We start from the raw sequence: 20,254 nt of genomic DNA on the forward strand, positions 1-20,254 counted from the left end.
GAATGAGCATTTGCCCACTGAAGTCGGTTACGATGACGAACTTCAGCCAGGTTGAGACCCGGATGAGGACGACGAGCATGCAGATCAGCTTCACCTGAGACAGAACTGTGACTCACCGGAAGTAAACTCACCATTCTGAGAAATAAATCTGAACTGTGAGATGCCAACTCAGAATTCTGAGAATAAACATCAGAATTACAAGATAAAATCTGAAAAAATAAATAAATTGTAAGATATCAAATCTGAAATTGTAAAAATAAAGTCACAATTCCTTCTTTTTATTTCAAGCTCACAATTTGGGTAAAATATATTGTGATAAACACTGAGGATGTGATATTTCTGAAAGCCCCTGCAAGCTTTCTGAGAACATGTGCCAAGAGAAAAGGCAAGCCCTTACAGCACATTTCTGCTGTGATACATATCAAAGGTCAGACCTGACAAACAAATGACAGCCACCTGGGCAGCAGCCACCTGCCATCCGGCTCAGGGTCGTGGCTTAAAGGTGCCATGTGCAAAAATTGAGGTAAAAATATTAAAAAAATGACCTACACGCATCAAAAGTATGAGAAGAAATAAGGGCGATGATGTCATTAAAAAAATGTCAAGTTATAGTGCTGAAAAGATATAAACCTTAATTAGCAGTAGCATTACTAGCCCCGGCCCGACAGGTGTCGTAATACCAGTTTCGGCCATGGGAGGCGGTATGCGGGCAACATAATCACCAGCCAACCTGCAATACACGAATAACTCGCACGGCTTGTGGGCGTACTTATACCTGATGTCAATCATGTGGAAAGTACAGCCCACTACTTCAGTTCAGGGAAGAGAGCGGAAGGATGACTTAAGCCCTTGGCAAGAGACCACTACCCGCTACAGGGAAACAACCGCGCTCGGAATCACAAATCAAATCCGATAAGAAAAGGAGCCGAACCAGAGTAAACATCGGCAATGCTTTCAATCGCTGGAGACAACTGATGGACCTGAAAGAAATGAGGTTCGACACCGAACTTGCACCATTTATTTTGGATTGGTAAGTTAGATGCTGTTAGTATTTCGCTAGAAGTTTGTTTTATATGTTTGTGTATTTTTTTTCGGGAAGTTATAACATAGAAATGTATCGAAGGCTGTTCTATAAACGTGCTAATGTTAGCGATGGCTAACCGTAGCTGCGTTTGATAATTAGCTAGCTATAACTTACCCATTTTTTTATATCATAAGTAACCTGCTCTAACTAGTCTGTTGGTCTCCGTGTCCTCTTTGCTTCGTGGTTTTTCTGTACGTGAGAAAATTGATGTGTGGCATGAAAGCGTGTGAAAAGAGTCAATTGCGTGTGTCTCACGGTGAATGCTTGAGAGTTGGCAGCTCTGGTTACTGTTGGTTGGCGCTAGCTTGGTCAACATCAGCTGTCTGATGTTGACCAATGATGTTGACAGAATGCTGTCTGTCAAATTAATTTAATTCAAATAATGTGTATATACAACTCAATGTAATATGAACAAAACGAATATGAACATATTCAAGGGTAAACGTGAAGGGGAGTAGCTTGAAGATGTCATGTTTCAAAATCACTTGACATCACCCAACGTTCCTCTGGAGGCAAAATGTCCTCTTATAGCAGCGGTTCTCAATTCCAGTCCTCGCGCCCCACTGCTCTGCATATTTTGCATGTTTCTCTTTGTTAACACACCTGATTCAGATAATCAGCTCGTTAGAAATGAACTCCGTTCATGAACTGTTTTTCAAATGTTCATTGCTCCCTACTCTCTGAGCAGGGGAAATCTGTTGAAGTTTACCTCACATCGAAACATTCATTCACTGATTTGTGCTGTGCAGCGTCTTTAAACATGGACAACTGTGACATCATATACCTCTGTAAATCAATACAATTTAAATTCACGTCTTGCACACTTCAATGCACTTTGATTGGAACATATAGCTACGTTCGCTTCGAACTGGAATCATGGCTGAATATCCTGTGATGTCCACTTCGCAGGGCACTTATGTTCGAATAGAACAAATGTCTAAAATGGCGCGAGGACTGCAACTGAGAACCGCTGTCTTATAGGCTTCGGCTATGCTCTAGGGTTGTTGTGAAGGTAGGGGCGGAGCATAGAGACTATGCCGTTTCTCGTTTGTTACTCTAGAGTAGACCAATTCACTTTATTGAGGCATACTGCCCCCATCTGGTATGGAATGTGGAGTATGACTTGATTTTTTTGGCAGATATGACAGATTGCACCTTTAAGCCATTAGTGCTGTATATTATATATCAATTATTTGAGATGAGTATGATATTAGTGTAACAGAGTCTGGGCCAGAACCAGAATTAGTGTACAGTGATGAAGTGTTCATCTGCAACACTTTCGTAAGACAATAGATTCTTGCTGAGGTAGTGATTTTTCAACTGAGACCTAAGAATACATATGAAGCAGGAGGTAGCTTCTCTCAGCAATTTCGTGTAGTGTATAGCAAGTTTCTGCTGAGTTGCATGAGTGTGTAATTATGTGTCTCTTTTTTTTCCCCCTGGCCTTATTCTGTTAATGCCAGCTTGCGTAGGAAGAGAGATGGACCATTTAAATTTGGCTTACCCTGCTCCACCTGCATCAGTGAGGCTGGAGACTCTTGAGCATCTGTGTGCATGAGTTTAATAAGTGCGCCTGTAAATAATGAAACTAGCGCTGTCACTCATGGCTCTCCATCACACTAAGTGACACTTATTACACAAATCTAATGAACAACATGCACCACACTGCCATCACTCTCATTCCCGCATCTTCTTATTAAATTACAACCCTTTTTCTCCCTTGTTCTCTCATTTTTTTCAGCTTTCCACTATTTCAGTCTCTCTCCATCTATAAAAGAACATGATGCACTCATCATAGGAGAGATCTCTTTGAATGAAGGACAGCACATCTTTCATTAAGTCTCTTATTACCTTTGAGCCTCTGAGCTGTTTATATTAAATTTAGATGAGTGTGCAAGTGCCATATTGTAAGACAACCCATTTTCCACAGCATTGCATTAACCCACAATTAGGACATTGATACTGTACTTATTATAGGATATATACACCGATCAGGCATAATATTATGACCACCTTCCTAATATTGTGTTGGTCCCCCTTTTGTTGCCAAAACAGCCCTGACCCGTCGGCATGGACTCCACTAGACCCCTGAAGGTGTGCTGTGGTATCTGGCATCAAGATGTTAGCAGCAGACCCTTTAAGTCCTGTAAGTTGCGATGTGAGGTTTCCATGGATCGGACTTGCTTGTTCAGTGCATCCCACAGATGCTCGAATGTACTGAGATCTGGAGAATTTTGATGCCAACTGAATACCTCAAACTAGTTCTTGTGCTCCTCAAACCATTCCTGAACCATTTTTGCAATCCTGTTTCAATGAAAGGGTGTCCATGGTCTGCAACAATGCTTAGGCAGGTTGTGCGTGTCAAAGTAACATCCACATATATGGCAGGACCCAAGGTTTCCCAGCAGAACACTGCCCAGCATCACACTGCCTCCACTGCCTTGCCTTCTTTCCATAATGCATCCTGGTGCTATGTGTTCCCCAGGTAAGCAACGCACATGTGATTCATCAAACCAGGCCGCCTTCTTCCATTGCTCTGTGGTCCAGTTATAATGCTCGCATGCCCACTGTTGGTGCTTCTGGCAGTGGACAGGGGTCAGCATGTATACCCTGACTGGTCTGTGGCTATGCAGCCCCACACACAACAAACTGAGATGTAATGTATATTCTGACACCTTTCCATCAGAACCAGCATTAACTTCTTAAGCTACAGTACAGTAGCTTGTCTGTTGGATTGGACCACAAAGGCCAGCCTTTGCTCTCCACATACATCAATGATCCTAGGTCACCATGACCCTGTCTCCAGTTCACCAGTTTTCTCCTTCCTCAGACCATTTCTGATAGATACTGACCACTGCAGACTGGGAACACCACACAAGAGATGCAGTTTTGGAGATGCTCTGACCCATTACAATTTGGCCCTTGTCAAACTCGCTCAAATCCTTATGCTTGACCATTTTTCCTGTTTCTAACATCAACTTTGAGGACAAAATGTTCACTTGCTGCCTATTATATACCATCCATTAACAGGTGCCATGATGAAGAGATAATCAGTGTCATTGACTTCACCTGTCAGTTGTCATAATGTTATGTGGTCATAAGTTTTTTAGGGTTTGATTGGAAGCTGAAATATGTTAGAATGTAAGCCCTTTTCACAGCCCTTTTCAGATTTTACTGGTGAATTACAGGTAACTTACCGTTAAGAGAGTCAAGTGTGAACAGGACCTTTTCAAAAATACCAGTAAATTTGTTCCCGTAATTTATGAGACAATTTCGACCAGATTGTAAGGGGTGGCTTAGACCAGGAAAGAATTAAGCATGTAAACGCTTGAATTTGACTTTTTTTCCAAATCAGATTTAAAATACCTGTGCAGTGCCAGAATGTGTATGTTTACATTTAGATTTAGTCATTTAGCAGACACTTTTATCCAAAGTGACTTACAAATGAAGATAATGAAAGCAATCAAAATCCACAAGAGTGCAATGATATGCAAGTGTTATAACAAATCTCAGTTATCTTAATGCAGTACATGTAGCAAGGTTTTAATTTTTTTTATTATATAATAAATAAAAAATAAAATGGATAGTATAGAAAAGGAATTGAGAGAGCTTTTTTGAAAAAAAAATAAAATAAAATAAGCAGTTTATGTTTACATAAATTAGAGCTCAAAATTTTATAACATTTACTAAATATTTGTTAAAAAGCTCTTTTGACATAAATGTCAGCTTTGTTTTTATATGTCATCAAGACAAAAATTGCAATTATTCTAACAGAAGCTTTGATGACATTATTGAGGTCAAGGTTAAGTCACCTTTATTTCTTTTTCAATCTATACCATACAGTTTGTGTCAAAGCAGCTTTATGGAAACTCAGTTATGGAATGTGAATCCTTATTGGATTCATTCTGATTGCCGAAAATGAGTGCACGTAACCATACCTAGTGAGATTTCGTCACAAAAAATGTTGGTGGGTTTATAACAGGCTCACAGTGAAAGTTTGTTCAATTGTTCATTGCTCACCCAGGATAGCCACCACTATATCGTCTCTGAGGATCTCGATGGATCCCCTGGCCACAAAGTAGAGGGCCGTGAGAACGTCCCCGCAGTGCACCAGCGTGTCACCTGGTGGGGCATGAGTGGTCTTAAAGCGCATCGCCAATGCCCGTAGACATCCTTTGGTCGCTCCGTGGAATGCCTTGCAGCTCTGGAGCAAACTTTCATTCAGATGAAGACAGATATCAGCCTGCAGGCACTCTGGAAAGCCCTTCAGTACCTGCAAAGAGGGAAAAAAGAGAGAAAAAGACAGAAAGAGTGTTCCCCATGGAGAAGAGGAGAAGGAGGGTAGAATGATTACAGGTTTTAAGAGCTTTGTGTTAGAGCTTAGATTATACAATACTTATATAGCCCTGCCTCCCTCAACTACAAATACATAAAAGATGAAGCACAGTATGAATACATCTGGGATCCTTTGTTTCTGCTGCATTGCATTGTGTTTGCCTTTGATTTGCTTTTGCTTCATATAATGATATATGGCACATCAAGCAGAGGAGAATGCAACTGCCACTTATGTTTTATTCCAATTTTTCTGGTTCATGTAATAAAAATAAAAAAAGGACTAAAAGACACTGTTTCTTGTTTAAAATTACATTTAGGAAGTCTGCCAGGGAACAAAGACTGGCATGGAAATGTATTAATCTGCAATAACTATCTATTTGACTGACTAACTAAATAGTCTGATGCCTAATAAAATGGGAAATGTAAATATGACCTAGGTCTATTAAAAGTGAACCTGATTTAATTGAAGGAAAATGACTGAAATAGAACTGGGCAAATGTCTGTATGCAGGATTAGCCACAGTACACATGCCATTAGCTTTGTTAATAGAGATTTTGATTTAATGCCAGTCTTCAAATGGACCAAACTTTAATTACCTTAATTGAGATTAACATTTAGACTATGCTTACCTTATAAAACTGTACGTATATAACCAACACTGCTCACGGTTAGACATGCATAGTTTAAAATCAATGGCATGCTTTGATACAAATATTTTTTGCAGCTTTTTTGGTCAAAAGCAAACATTAATCTATACCTCCTGCTCACCAGGGTGTTGAAGTCAGTCCATTTGAGTGCGTATAAGAAAGAAAAATACTTATCAGATCACTGCGTAGAAACAAGAACACATTTGACATTAATAGTCTGTGACTGAGATACATATGTTTAAAACACTAGATAGCTAACACACTGGCGCAAACTGTACACACTGACAGATAAAAGCACTTATTTATTCAATGACAAGAATTTACGTTAAGCGGAAAAAACCTGACTCTTACCATGTTCATGTCGATGCCATTGGTGTATGTCCATGCGTGTTGGAAGTACTCCTCCAGTCTTTGTCTCAGTGGGTTAGGGATCTGGTGGAAGCGAATGAATTCTTTGACCCGAAGCATTTGCAGATGATACCGAGCTGTTCCTGAGTACAGTCGCTGAATTATAGCAGACACATTCCCAAAGATACTAGCATACATCAGAGCTAAAACACAAAGAGAGAAGACATATACAGTATATGTATATATATATATATATATATATATATATATATATATATATATATATATATATATATATATATATATGTATATATATATATATATATATATATGTATACATATTTGTGTGTGTGTTTGTATATATATACATATATATATATATATATATATATATATATATTTACATTTCTTGTTATTATTGTTGAAAACAGTTGTGCTGCTTAATATTTTTGTGTAAACCATGATACATTTTTTTCCAGGATTCTTAATAAATATTTATAGATAGATAGATAGATAGATAGATAGATAGATAGATAGATAGATAGATAAAAACACAAACACACATAGACTCCTAGAAAACTAGTGAAAATTATTTTAAAGTATAACGTAAACTGCAAAGTAATTACCAAGTATATTATCAGAAATTTTGTCGCTAAGTATAAAAGCCCATTATATTATATTATATTATATTATATTATATTATATTATATTATATTATATTATATTATATTATATTATATTATATTATATTATATTATATTATATTATATTATATTATATTATATTATATTATATTATATTATATTATATTCTGTTTGTGAACAGCTAAGATTAAGCTGACTTAAAAATCGTTCCTGTTTGCTATACTGGTGTTAATTTTAATTTATTGATACCCACAGCCAATGAGCATGACACAGATGGAGAAGATCTTCTCTGAGTTGGTATTTGGCGACACGTTTCCAAAACCCACGCTGGTCAGACTGCTGAATGTGAAATACAGTGCTGTCACATACTTGTCCTTGATTGAGGGGCCTGAGGAGAGGTCAGTGCCGTTGTACTGCTTGCCGATAGATATGGCTAGATTGTCCAACCAGCCGATAGTGTGATCCAGATAGTGCTTCTCCACATTGCCGATTGCATACCATATGCAAGCCAACCAATGAGCAATCAGCGCAAAGATACACATGAGGAGCATTAGGACAGCCGCCCCATACTCTGAGTAACGATCCAGTTTCCGTGCCACACGGACCAATCGGAGCAGTCTGGCAGTCTTCAGAAGGCCAATCAGAGTTGTGGTCTAATTAAGAAGGTGAAGAGCAAACATAAATTCACGTTAACATAATGTTAAGATAAAATGACACTATTGCAACAAAGTTAAAACAGCCAGTCATATTTAACACTACAACTGCCACGGGGTAAATTTTACCCATGACTGTTTTTCAAATGTACTTACATAACTGATTTTCAGTGAAATATCCAAGTCTCTAAGTCATTGACTTTTACTAAAATTGTGTTATTTGCAAACCCCTGTTGTTAAAAATTGTTTATATAAAACACTTTAACTCCCAGGGGTTATTGTATACCTAAAAAAAACGTGAGTAAAATTTACCCATGCACATGACTTTTGATATGGTTTTTATATGGTTAAAAAAATTATTATGTCAGTGTATTATGCCAATGTGTTCACAAAGTAATGTCTAGAGTCATGAAATTATTATTTTAGTCAACAAATATGAGCAATAATAATTTACCACACTGCATAGGATGTATGATGCTATGACTGATTCAAGTGCACAGTCTCATCTAATTGATAGCAACACAGTAGTAAACAATAAAATTAACAAAAATAATAATTAGTTTTTCTCAGTCACTTTGGAACATTTCTCAGATCAGAATTGAAATTCTCAAAACTATCTGTTCAATTCTCACATCATTGTGTCACTGGTGCACATCAAAAAAGCAGTTTCTCATTTCTTTGAACAAGTTGCAAATGCTTTGGTACATCCATGCAAATGATTATGTACAATTCTCTGTTGTTTCCTACATTATCAGTTGCTAATGTCATGTTGCTCAAAATTTATTATATAGTTTTCTGTGCAATAGTCTTACCCCCCAAAACATCGGGTCTTTAGTTCATCGTATAAGTCATTACAGTTTTTTACGATTGTTTACACACTAAAATTAAAATTTCCACACAATTAGCAAAATTTTACTCCAATGAGCAAAACACCTCCACAGATTTGCACAACATTACACACAATGTCTGCTTCCCCCTTTTTGCAAAACATTACACACAGTGATTTGTAAAACTCTACACACATTTTCACACCTTAGACACAGATATATATTGTTAAATATATATATAAATATATATATTTATTTATTTTTATCTTTTTTTTTTTTTTACATAGGATTGAGGGCAGGGGCGGACTGGGACCAAAAAGTGGCCCTGGACTTTCTGGCCCACAGCAGCCCACCACATCAAAACGCAAACGCCCCTGTTTTGATGTAATTTATTTATTTGATATTTAAGTATACTGTTTGGGGATTTTAACCAATAGGGCAACTGATCCTCCATTGAAAAAAAAAAAAAAAAGATAACCTGCGTGCTGCAGCTGTTCATTTAACGACTCCTAGTGAGCGATACATGTTCATCACGAGACAAACATTCTCCTAGAACTCACACTTTGCATTCAATTAACAGATGCATGAATATGCGGTAATATAAGTTCATGATCCGATTCGTGAACAGATTATTCTCTTGAGTAAATCTTTTAAAATAATCATTTATTTTGTTTAACGAAAACATTGTGGAAACCAGTGGTTCACAAACTGGATAGATCTGAGGTGCAGGGCTCGCAAAATCGCTAGCCCGACGTCCAGGGGCTATTGTGTTTTGCAGTCGGGCTCCAAAATGTATCAATGCTCTTCCCGACGGGCTATCGTGAATAGTGATTTAAAATTCGCGTTGTTCACTCGCTTGGAGGGGTGAAATGTATCGTAGTTGATCGTTTTCACTTGTTTCTAAATCTTGCTGATTCAACTTTTTTAAACAATTTGCGCGCGTTTGAAGCTTGCGCGCACTCGTTCAAAGCACGCGCTGTGAGCAGCATTTCAGACAATGCGCGTACAAAGAATTAATTCATCTTTTGGGTATCCTAACTTCTGAATGAACAAATACACACACAATTATTTCAAAATAATTGTCTCTGCAAGTATTCTCGTAAACACAGTCGGTTATGTTTTAAGTGAACGTATACAGTGGCCTACTGCTCAGAGAAATTCGCTGTACCAGATGAATCTGTCTCTCTCTAAATTAGACGAAAACGCGCTTGTTGGCTGCGCGATCGACTCACTCATCCATTTGCGTAGAAAAGAGATGTAATATTATGATTTCCGTCAATTAAAAAAAAAAAAAATAATAAAAAAAAAAAAAAAAAAAAAAAATGCACTTACTGTTTTGCCAATTGCGAGTTTGATTCGAGAAATGTACCAAAGCGACTGAGAAAAACTGTAATCCAAAGTCTGAACATTTATGAGTAGGCTAAAATAACCTTTGTGATCAATTATACATTTTTGTTTTGCAATTTTAGTGTTTATTGTTTGCTACTGTGTTGTTTTTTTATTATAGTCTGCATATTTCCTGAAAAACAAAAATTATTCTTATATATTTATTCTTAATATGTGATTAATATGTGATTAATTACATATTATTATAACATGAAACCACCCAAATATGTATCTATTTCCTTTTATTTTCCATTTGCATTGTCATTGCTGGATGTTATAGCCTACATCCACCATTAAGAAAAGTGTTTAGTGTAGCCTGCTTAAAATAGCCTTGAATGCAAAACAACAGGACAAAAACATAGTTGGTGACTAAAAATAATCATTTCATGAATCTAGACATTACTTTGTGAAGACAGTGGCATAATACAGTAACATAATACGTTTATAGCCATATCAAAACAGTAGGCATGTGAATGGTTAAATTTTACCCGCGGGCAGTTTTAGTGTTAAATCCATATTTAAGCATTAAACTGTATTTTATATTTAACCCCAAAAATGTTATTTATTTATTTTTTTTTTTTGCCAGGTGTTCAGGATGGTTGGTATGCTGTTCCATGAAGTTTAAAGTAGTTTTTTGTGTTTGTTGTATTTGTCACTCAAAGTATAAGCAATAATATGAAAAGCATGAAAAATCATTCATTCTTGAATGCTTAAAGCAAATCAAACCACAGGTATACATATGCACTGCTCACCTCTTCTGATCCTCCCTCAAAAATGAGCAGGTCAAAAGGTATGGCTGCCACCATGTCTATGAAGAACCATCCCTTGAAGTAATGCACTGCTATCTTAGCCGGATGACTAACCACCTCTTCATTGGTGTTAACGTACGTAGTCCGGAAATTTATTAGAATGTCTACAATAAACATGATGTCCACCATGAGGTCCACCACGTTGATTGGGCTGCAGGAATAACCACACTCTCGTCTCTTCTGCTCCTCCACATCATTGAGCAGGAAGGCCGCACTGTAGGGTGTGAAAACAGCCGTGTAGATGACTAGCAGCAGAATCAGCCAATCCCAGACTGCCTTAAAGGGGCTGTAGTGTAGGATGGTGAACTTGTTGATGCGTGACGTCTGAAGTTTATACTCTGGAAGCACGTCGGCGCCTAGCGACAACACCTGAAGCATGGAGACGCGGTTACTATGACAACAATGGTAATTTTATATTTTGCAGCTATTAACAGATATCAGAAGCTGCAAAATCAGAGACTGGAAACAACACAGTGACTCATGTATTAAATGTACACATGATTTAATTCATGCAGTGTAGAATGTGATTAAGATGTGATCATGATTCTGATATTCATGGTGTTAATAATCTCATACATTTGAAAATTAGACATCATATTATCAGCATAGCAATTTGTCATGTTCATGTTCATATTAATAACAAATTTGCCTCAAAAGTCAAACTCCTGATTTAATTCTTATTAATAGTTAGTAAGGTAGTTGTTCAATTTAGGTATGGGGTAGGATTATGGGATGTAGAATATGGCCACATATAATAAGGCATTAATATGTGCTTTATAAGTACTAATAAACTACCAAAATGCTAGTCCTATACTAATAAGCAACTATTTAATAGTGAGAACTGCTCCCTAAACTGAAGTATAACCAAAACTGATATGGCATACTTTTGCACAAGCTAAATTATATAATGTTTATGCAAATACTGGATTATTGTTATCCAAGATTATTTGAAAATGATCCAAAGAGCATCTTGTTCTTCATTCTAAGCCATGGATTCGCAAAACTGGGATTCATGAGGGAACTACAGAGGGTTTGTGAGTTAATACTAATTTTAAATAATTCAAAGCATTTTAATAAAAATTAAACACTAACTTAAAAAAAAAATAATATTTTATGTTTTCCTGAATGCATTGTGACAATTAACCAACATCAGAGAACTGTGAACATGCAAATATGTTAAATTATTCAAAAACTACATAATTTATTGAAATAAATTTGGGCTGTCAATTTAACATGCTAACTTGGTGTGATTAATTATAGAAAACAACATGTTTTCTATATGTTAATAATATTTGTGCATTAATGCCCAGTACGGTGTACATTTTAGGACATCCTCAGACCTCAGTCATTAAATGAAAAGGCGTCATGCCTCAGACTAAAAGGCTTCAGTCATCGGACAAAACGGCATCACGCCTCTGACGAAAAAGCTTCAGGTAACAGGAAAAACAATGTCAGGAGTCAGGTCTCATACAATTAACGTTATGCATCAGACGAAACGGACTCGGACAAAAAGTCATCAGACGAAACGGACTCAGACAAAAAGTCATCAGACGAAACGGACTCAGATAAAAAGTCATCAGATGAAACGGACTCAGGTGGACTATCGTGTTGCCCCGCCCCATGTGACGTCACACGCACGCCGTTCACAGGAAGTGGTATATAATGGTTGATTGATGGCAAAAGGAGGTAAGCAGCGTCTGATATTTTATATTTTAACAGTTTTATTCAAATGTTACACTAATTAAGTTATATAGGGAAGAGAACATGCTTTTCGAGAGTCCTGTGTGCACGTTTAAAAAGTTAGTTAGCCATATTGCAACTAGCGAGCTTTTATTTTGGCTAAGTAGTAAAATTACCCTTACGAAAAATAACCATGGTTTTACTATCAAAAAAAAAAAACAAAAAAAAAAACACATGGTCGATATAGTTAAATCAAGTACCATATTACACATATGATGGCTGTTTAAGGAAAAATAATATTTTTATTTTCATTATGATTGTTGTAGTTATTTATAGTGGTATTTGCCTGCTTTAAGTAAGGTAACAAAACAACAATGCCAAGATATGAGACTTATATTATATCTAAGGGAAACATTCTATTGTAAGTTAAGTGGATGCATTATATTCATTGCATATTATAAATCATAATCTTAAATGATATAACCACAAATAAGTAAACATTATAACACATTAAAACTGTTGTTATGATTACTCATGAGATGATATTACATATTACAAAGTTTATAAGAATACTCTTATAATTTGTTGGTCAATATAGTTATATCATGGTATCCACAGATTAACCATGGTTTTGCTACACTAACCATAGTTTAACCATGGTGTTTATAGTAAAACTGTGATTATACAAATGGTACGTTAATCATTACACTAAAAAAAAAAACATGTTACTACACTTTTACTATAATAAAACCATGGTCACTTTACGTCTGTGTAAAGCGAATTCTTTCAAGCTATTAGATTGAAATCTTGGTCTAATTATAACATACCTGTATGAGTCTAACACTAACATTAGTTGTTGAATTAAATGATTTTGTAAAAACAATCGTTCTGTCTTATAATTAAATATATATTTGTTTGTTTCAGCCAATCAAGTTATTGCTGACATTTTCTGGGTAAGCGTGGCCATGCTGAGCAGGACGATTACCTGGATTCAGTACCCATTTAGATGTCCAGGCAACAAATAAGCTCCTCCATGCAAGAGAATTACCATTTGTTCAATCCAAACCTGCATGTCATCCTGGACTGTACAGAAATCTGCTGTGAAAGCCCTACATCACTGAAACTCCACTCTGAAGTTATAAGTGCACTACCACATTCAAAGGTCTGGTTGGGGTAACTCTGTGTGGTGCAGTGGAGATGTGGTCATGGCAGACAAGGGGTCCACTATTGAAGATATGCTCTCCAGTGTTGGTGCTAGACGGATCATTCCACCTTTCAAATGTGCCAAGCAGTTCAGCAAACAGGACTGTGAAAAAACACAGGCCACTGCACACCTCAGACTTCTGGTGCGAAGGGTGATTAGAAGGGTCAAGGAAATACACATCTGGGATTCTGGTGTGCCACTCACCTTGTCAGGAAGAATTAATCAGATCTGGCATAATTGCTGTTTTATGGTTTATTATCAGGGACCAATGTTTCTTGAGCAGTGAATGTATATTAGTATATTAGATTTTTAAGAATAACTGTGATTATATTATAATTTATTTTATTATTTTTTACCTTTTCAGTTAGTTGCAGTGCATACCTTTAATACCTACCATCATTAAAAAAATTTTGTAATGTAAAATTTTATATTTTGTAAATTAAAATTATTTAAATAAAATGTGCCTGAAAATAATTTGACAGACACAATGAAATAGTTGACAATGAAAAGTATTTTTATAATAACTAATAAAAAATCTTCTTTGTTATATCATACAATGTATGTGTCACGGCTTACGCTGCTGGAAGGAACACGGAGCCGAGGGATAAACGAAACAAGGATTTATTAAATCAAACATAGGCAAGGTAAGTAGCAAATAACAGGTGGCAAGTGGCAAGTAACAGGTTACAAGTGGACAAGTGGACAAGTAACTAGTAACGAGTAGACGAGTAGACCCGACAAAACAGAACTGAAAGGACAAGGCTTTTGTACAAGGGATAATTGGGAAAACACAGGTGGATGGCATGACTTAATTAACAGGGACATGGGACACATGCGGAAATGACTAGACACACCTGGGAACTAATCAAACCACATAGAGACAGAAACTGGGTCACAGGGGCAAAAACACACAAAATGAGTCCAGGTGTGTGACAGTACTCCCCCCTCCCGGTAGGTGCGTCCTCGCACCGTAAAAACAACAAAGGGAGGCGTGGGTGGGAACTTGGGAGGAGGTTCCGGTGGAGGACAGCCTCCCAGGAGGGGGCCAGCAGACAGGGACTACAGAGGAAGGAGCCAGGGAGGAGATGACGGAGGGAGGAGCCAGGGAGGAGACAGGAAGGATCTGAAGCAGGAGGTACCCAACAGGACCCAGGCCACAGCCATAACGGCCCAAGGTGGGGCCGACGGTGGAAGGAGCCATGGAGGAGGAATGGTCACCGACTCCAGGGACTCGACCCACGGCAACGGAGCAAGTGGAGGAGGAGCCCGAGGCGGAGACGGAGAGCCGAAGAGCCAGGGTGACGGGGAGGAGCCGGAGGTCCTAGGCGGAACTGATGGCTCTGGTGACTGACGCGGCGATGTGGATCCGGAAGGCCGCGGTGAGGCCAGAGTGACCGAGGACTGAGGTGTAGCCGAGGGGATGAAGGAGCCTGACGGAGCCGGAGGGACGGAGGGATGAGGCGAAGCCGGAGGAGTGGAGTCCCGAGGCATAGGATGGACGACGCCAGACCAAGGCGGAGCCGGAGGGACGAGGGAGCCAGGCAGAGCATGTGGACTGCCGGGCCACGGCGGAGAGGAAGGAGCTAGGAGCCATGGTGGAGCCGACGGGTCAACGGGCCGAGGCGGAGTCCAGGCCCCAGAGGCTGGAGGCGGAGGTGAGGGAGACGCCGACCAAGGCGTCGCTGGAGGATGGCGGTCCCGCTGAGCTTGCACCACAATGATGGTAGGCTGAGGGCGAGCAGAGGGGCAGCCAGACGACAGCGGAGGAGGAGGCAGGAGTGGGTGGGAGGGTGGGAATTTTGGAGGAGCAGGCATTGGAGTAAGCTCTGGGGCTGGAGCCCTTCCTGGGCTTAACGGAGGATCAGGAGCCCGTCCTGGGCTTAACGGGGGATCAGGAGCCCGTCCTGGGCTTAACGGGGGATCAGGGGCCCGTCCTGGGCTTAACGGGGAATCAGGAGCCCGTCCTGGGCTTAACAGAGGATCAGGAGCCCGTCCTGGGCTTAACGGAAGATCAGGAGCCCATCCTGGGCTTAACGGGGGAACAGGAGCCCGTCCTGGGCTTAACAGAGAATCAGGAGCCCGTCCTGGGCTTAACGGGGGAACAGGAGCCCGTCCTGGGCTTAACGGGGGAACAGGAGCCCGTCCTGGGCTTAACGGGGGAACAGGAGCCCGTCCTGGGCTTAACGGGGGAACAGGAGCCCGTCCTGGGCTTAACGGGGGAACAGGAGCCCGTCCTGGGCTTAACGGGGAATCAGGAGCCCGTCCTGGGCTTAACGGAGGATCAGGAGCCCGTCCTGGGCTTAAAGGAGGATCAGGAGCCCGTCCTGGGCTTAAAGGAGGAACAGGAGCCCGTCCTGGGCTTAACGGGGGAACAGGAGCCCGTCCTGGGCTTAACGGGGAATCAGGAGCCCGTCCTGGGCTTAACGGAGGATCAGGAGCCCGTCCTGGGCTTAAAGGAGGATCAGGAGCCCGTCCTGGGCTTAAAGGAGGATCAGGAGCCCGTCCTGGGCTTAACGGAAGATCAGGAGCCCTTCCTGGGCTTAACAGAGGATCAGGAGCCCGTCCTGGGCTTAACTGAGAAACTGACATAGGTGAATTGGAAACCCCCTCATTTTGACCCATTTGGCGCTCCACATTTTGCTCCCTCGTGGTGGGCAGTGTCGCCGGCTCTCGCACCTGGTCTGACGGGTTGCTCTCTGGCTCTCCGTCATCGGTGGGCTCGGGCTTATGCCTCGTACCGTGGGGAGATTGTAGGCTGGGCTCTGGGTCCAGAGTGGACCTGGCGAGATCCTCCATTGGGCCGACCGTGAGAGGTGACCCATTTCTCACCAGATTCCACTCTATGAATGCGGCGAAATCCTCCCGAGGACCATCTTCGGGCGACAACGCTCTGCACCTGGAGTTCAGGCTGGCGTGATAAAAGGTGCAGAGCGCGTGGTCCGGGTAGCTGGTGGCATTAGCTAGGAAGAGAAACCGTCTAGTATGGTCCTCGAGAGAAAGTCCCTCCTGCTCCAGCAGGAGGAGGAGGTATTCGGGGCGATAGAGGGGATCCATTACACACTACGGAAAGAAAAAGACTGTGAAAAAACGGAAAACAAAACGGAGGGAAAACACGCAGTTTTTAACTTTTTAGGTCGGGTCTTCTGTCACGGCTTACGCTGCTGGAAGGAACACGGAGCCGAGGGATAAACGAAACAAGGATTTATTAAATCAAACATAGGCAAGGTAAGTAGCAAATAACAGGTGGCAAGTGGCAAGTAACAGGTAACAAGTGGACAAGTGGACAAGTGGACAAGTGGACAAGTGGACAAGTGGACAAGTAACTAGTAACTAGTAACTAGTAACGAGTAGACGAGTAGACCCGACAAAACAGAACTGAAAGGACAAGGCTTTTGTACAAGGGATAATTGGGAAAACACAGGTGGATGGCATGACTTAATTAACAGGGACATGGGACACATGCGGAAATGACTAGACACACCTGGGAACTAATCAAACCACATAGAGACAGAAACTGGGTCACAGGGGCAAAAACACACAAAATGAGTCCAGGTGTGTGACAGTATGAAACGTAAATATACACAACTAGTAAAAGAATATGCATATCATATACATTACAGAAAATGTAATACAAAAAGTATTCACCTTAGTATGTACATATTTCTAATTAATAGCAAGTACAATATATTTATTGTTATAATTTGTGATGTATCTAATATGTTACAAAAGATCTAAATAAATCTTAGGTTCATACTATAATATGAACAGAATCTGTCCATTCATACCACTGAAAGATACACATCCAGGTAAACGTTATAATAGTACTTTCATTGATGCTATGAAGGCATCATCTCGCCAAATCATCTGTATTATGAAATCTGATTTTGTGTCAGTCACAAAGTCACACCAGTGTAGACCAGTGACTGCAGTCTGACCTTGTACCTGCCAGTACTACTTATGGGTCTCTTTAAGTTTGGGTAGTCCTCTTTGAATTTTCATAAATGTAACCTGAGCAACGTTTTCAGCAGAGGTGCTTTTTACCTCCACTAGTCCAAACTGGAATGTTTCAAATGGATCATGCACTCGTCCGTCTGGACTATTTTAAAATTACAGCCAAACTGAAAACCAAGCACAGGTAGTGGGGGAAAATTAACATTAGGAACACCTGCAGCTATAGGGGGACATTGGTATGAAAGTGGACTGCCAAGAGGTACAACTCTACTTTTGACATGCCCTCAAGTATGTGTGTCAGCAAAGGCTTGGGATTAATCTGACTTAGTTTTGCACCAGAAGCCAAGACATCAGCATCTGGGGGGACCTAAAGAAATTAACACAAATTATGAGTCGTGAGGACATTAAGCTATAGCTGTGCGCACACACACACAAACAAACAAGAGTTGTGAATTACCTGTGTAAGCCTTTTATGGGGTAGACTTGATTCCATTCTTCCCAACTGATTCTGGTTTCAGGACACAAAGTTCACTCACTGCCTCTGGATGAACTCTATAAAACGAATACAGTAATAGTTAAAAGATTGTTTACTGACCTTGGGTAGTTTTCATTTATATATTTGTTACTTAATCTGCACTCTTGTTCATTATTAGTCTATGATGTTTAAATGTTTACATATACTTTCTTTGAGTTAATAGTGTTCTTACCAATGCAGAAAAGAAAAATACATGCCTGTGCTCTTGGACGATGCCATCTTTGTGGCTCACTTGATTTTATTCATCTTCTTAGATGCCTTCACTGCAAGATAAAGGCATTAGATGCTGTAAAAAAAAATTCATTTGTATAAGGATATTGTATAACATCAGTGAAGAAGTACATTATCGATTAAACTTAACGGTAACACTTCCTATGAAGCCCGTATTTAAAACAAATTATAAGAGTATTCTTATGGCATTATAATGAATGCATAATGTATTAGAAAAACTTATAATGACATAAACTTTGCAATATGTCATATCATCTCATGAGTAATCATAACAACATAACAACAGTTTTAATGTGTTATAATGTTTACTTATTTGTGGTTATAGCATTTAAGATTATGATTTATAATATGCAATGAATGTAATGCATCCACTTAACTTACAATAGAATGTTTCCCTTAGATATAATATAAGTCTCATATCTTGGCATTGTTGTTTTGTTACCTTACTTAAAGCAGGCAAATACCACTATAAATAACTACAACAATCATAATGAAAATAAAAATATTATTTTTCCTGAAACAGCAATCATATCAAATATCTGATCAGATGAATGTGTAATATGGCACTTGATTTAACTATATCGACCATGTGTTTTTTTTTTTTTTTTTGATAGTAAAACCATGGTTATTTTTCGTAAGGGTAATTTTACTACTTAGCCAAAATAAAAGCTCGCTAGTTGCAATATGGCTAACTAACTTTTTAAACGTGCACACAAGACTCTCGAAAAGCATGTTCTCTTCCCTATATAACTTAATTAGTGTAACATTTGAATAAAACTGTTAAAATGTAAAATATCAGACGCTGCTTACCTCCTTTTGCCATCAATCAACCATTATATACCACTTCCTGTGAACGGCGTGCGTGTGACGTCACATGGGGCGGGGCAACACGATAGTCCACCTGAGTCCGTTTCATCTGATGACTTTTTATCTGAGTCCGTTTCGTCTGATGACTTTTTGTCTGAGTCCGTTTCGTCTCAATGTTAATTGTATGAGACCTGACACCTGACGTCGTTTTTCCTGAGACCTGAAGCTTTTCAGTCAGAGGCGCGATGCCGTTTTGTCCGATGACTGAAGTCTTTTAGTCTGAGGCATGACGCCTTTCCATTTGAGGTCTGAGGATGTCCTAAAATGTACACCGTAGCCCAGGTTTCTAATAGATCAAGCTAGCCAAAGATTCAGTGACTAATTATTAAAGACAGCCTTGTTTTTAAACAAATCAGCCATTTGAATGAATCGGTTGAATGATAAACTCATTAAGACGTGACTTGGTGGCCACAGACAAGCAGTTTTAGTTTCATATAGAGAGAAACATTTAATAAAAAAAAAAATAATAATATAATTTCATGTTTTAATATTCTTTTTAAAAACAAACAAAAAACATTAATATCCATTTATTATCACTATTTTTCAACAAAAAAAAATTCTTAAGCTAAAAGCTTGGGAATCACTGGTTTAAGCAAATATATTATATTATAAATATACATATTTGTTTAGTGACTGTTGATTTCCATCTTCAAATTTTAAAATTAGTTTTCTGTGACCATTTTCAACCCTCTCTGACCCTTAGAACTGAACTCACTGTTTTTCCTACTGTACTTTTAAGACTTAAAGATTTAAATTAGTAAGTATAGTTCATAAAGTTGTTAAAATAATCACGGTTGTGATGCCAATATCATAAAGATTTTTGTAACTTGTTTCAAGAAATAATCTGTTCTGATTGGCCAGGATGCTTTGCAATGTGAATGTTAGAGTATGTCTGTTTAGTACTTAGTAATCGAGCTCCTTTTTTCAATAGAGCATCACACTGTATATCTACTGTATAGAAGTTTTGGAAAATACATCATGCTGATGCAAATTTCATGATCCAGCTCTCAGATGGTAATGTGAAAAGCTCAAAGAAGGCCACATGGTGACGGG

At 39.1% G+C, this 20,254-nt stretch overlaps 1 protein-coding gene across 3 annotated transcripts in view; it reads right to left on the reverse strand.

Moving 5' to 3' along the window:
- Positions 1-20,254, reverse strand: part of LOC132152087 (potassium voltage-gated channel subfamily H member 7-like) — a 76,789-nt gene that overhangs the window by 11,625 nt on the left and 44,910 nt on the right. Inside the window, exons 6-10 of one of the 3 annotated variants that reach the window (XR_009436474.1) lie at positions 10,677-11,102; positions 7,312-7,711; positions 6,418-6,617; positions 6,177-6,247; positions 5,226-5,357 (exon numbers count right to left, since the gene is read on the reverse strand). Coding sequence is in view for 1 of the 3 variants with exons in the window: in XM_059560770.1 (XP_059416753.1) it covers positions 5,105-5,348; positions 6,418-6,617; positions 7,312-7,711; positions 10,677-11,102 (1,270 nt within the window). In the remaining 2 variants the exon portion in view is untranslated. Of the gene's footprint in view, positions 1-5,104; positions 5,358-6,176; positions 6,248-6,417; positions 6,618-7,311; positions 7,712-10,676; positions 11,103-20,254 lie in introns of those variants that run through there. The other 2 variants (XR_009436475.1, XM_059560770.1) reach the window with 2 other exon arrangements.

The sequence above is a fragment of the Carassius carassius genome, chromosome 10, assembly GCF_963082965.1.
Source record: "Carassius carassius chromosome 10, fCarCar2.1, whole genome shotgun sequence".
Classification (NCBI taxonomy): Eukaryota; Metazoa; Chordata; class Actinopteri; order Cypriniformes; family Cyprinidae; genus Carassius; species Carassius carassius.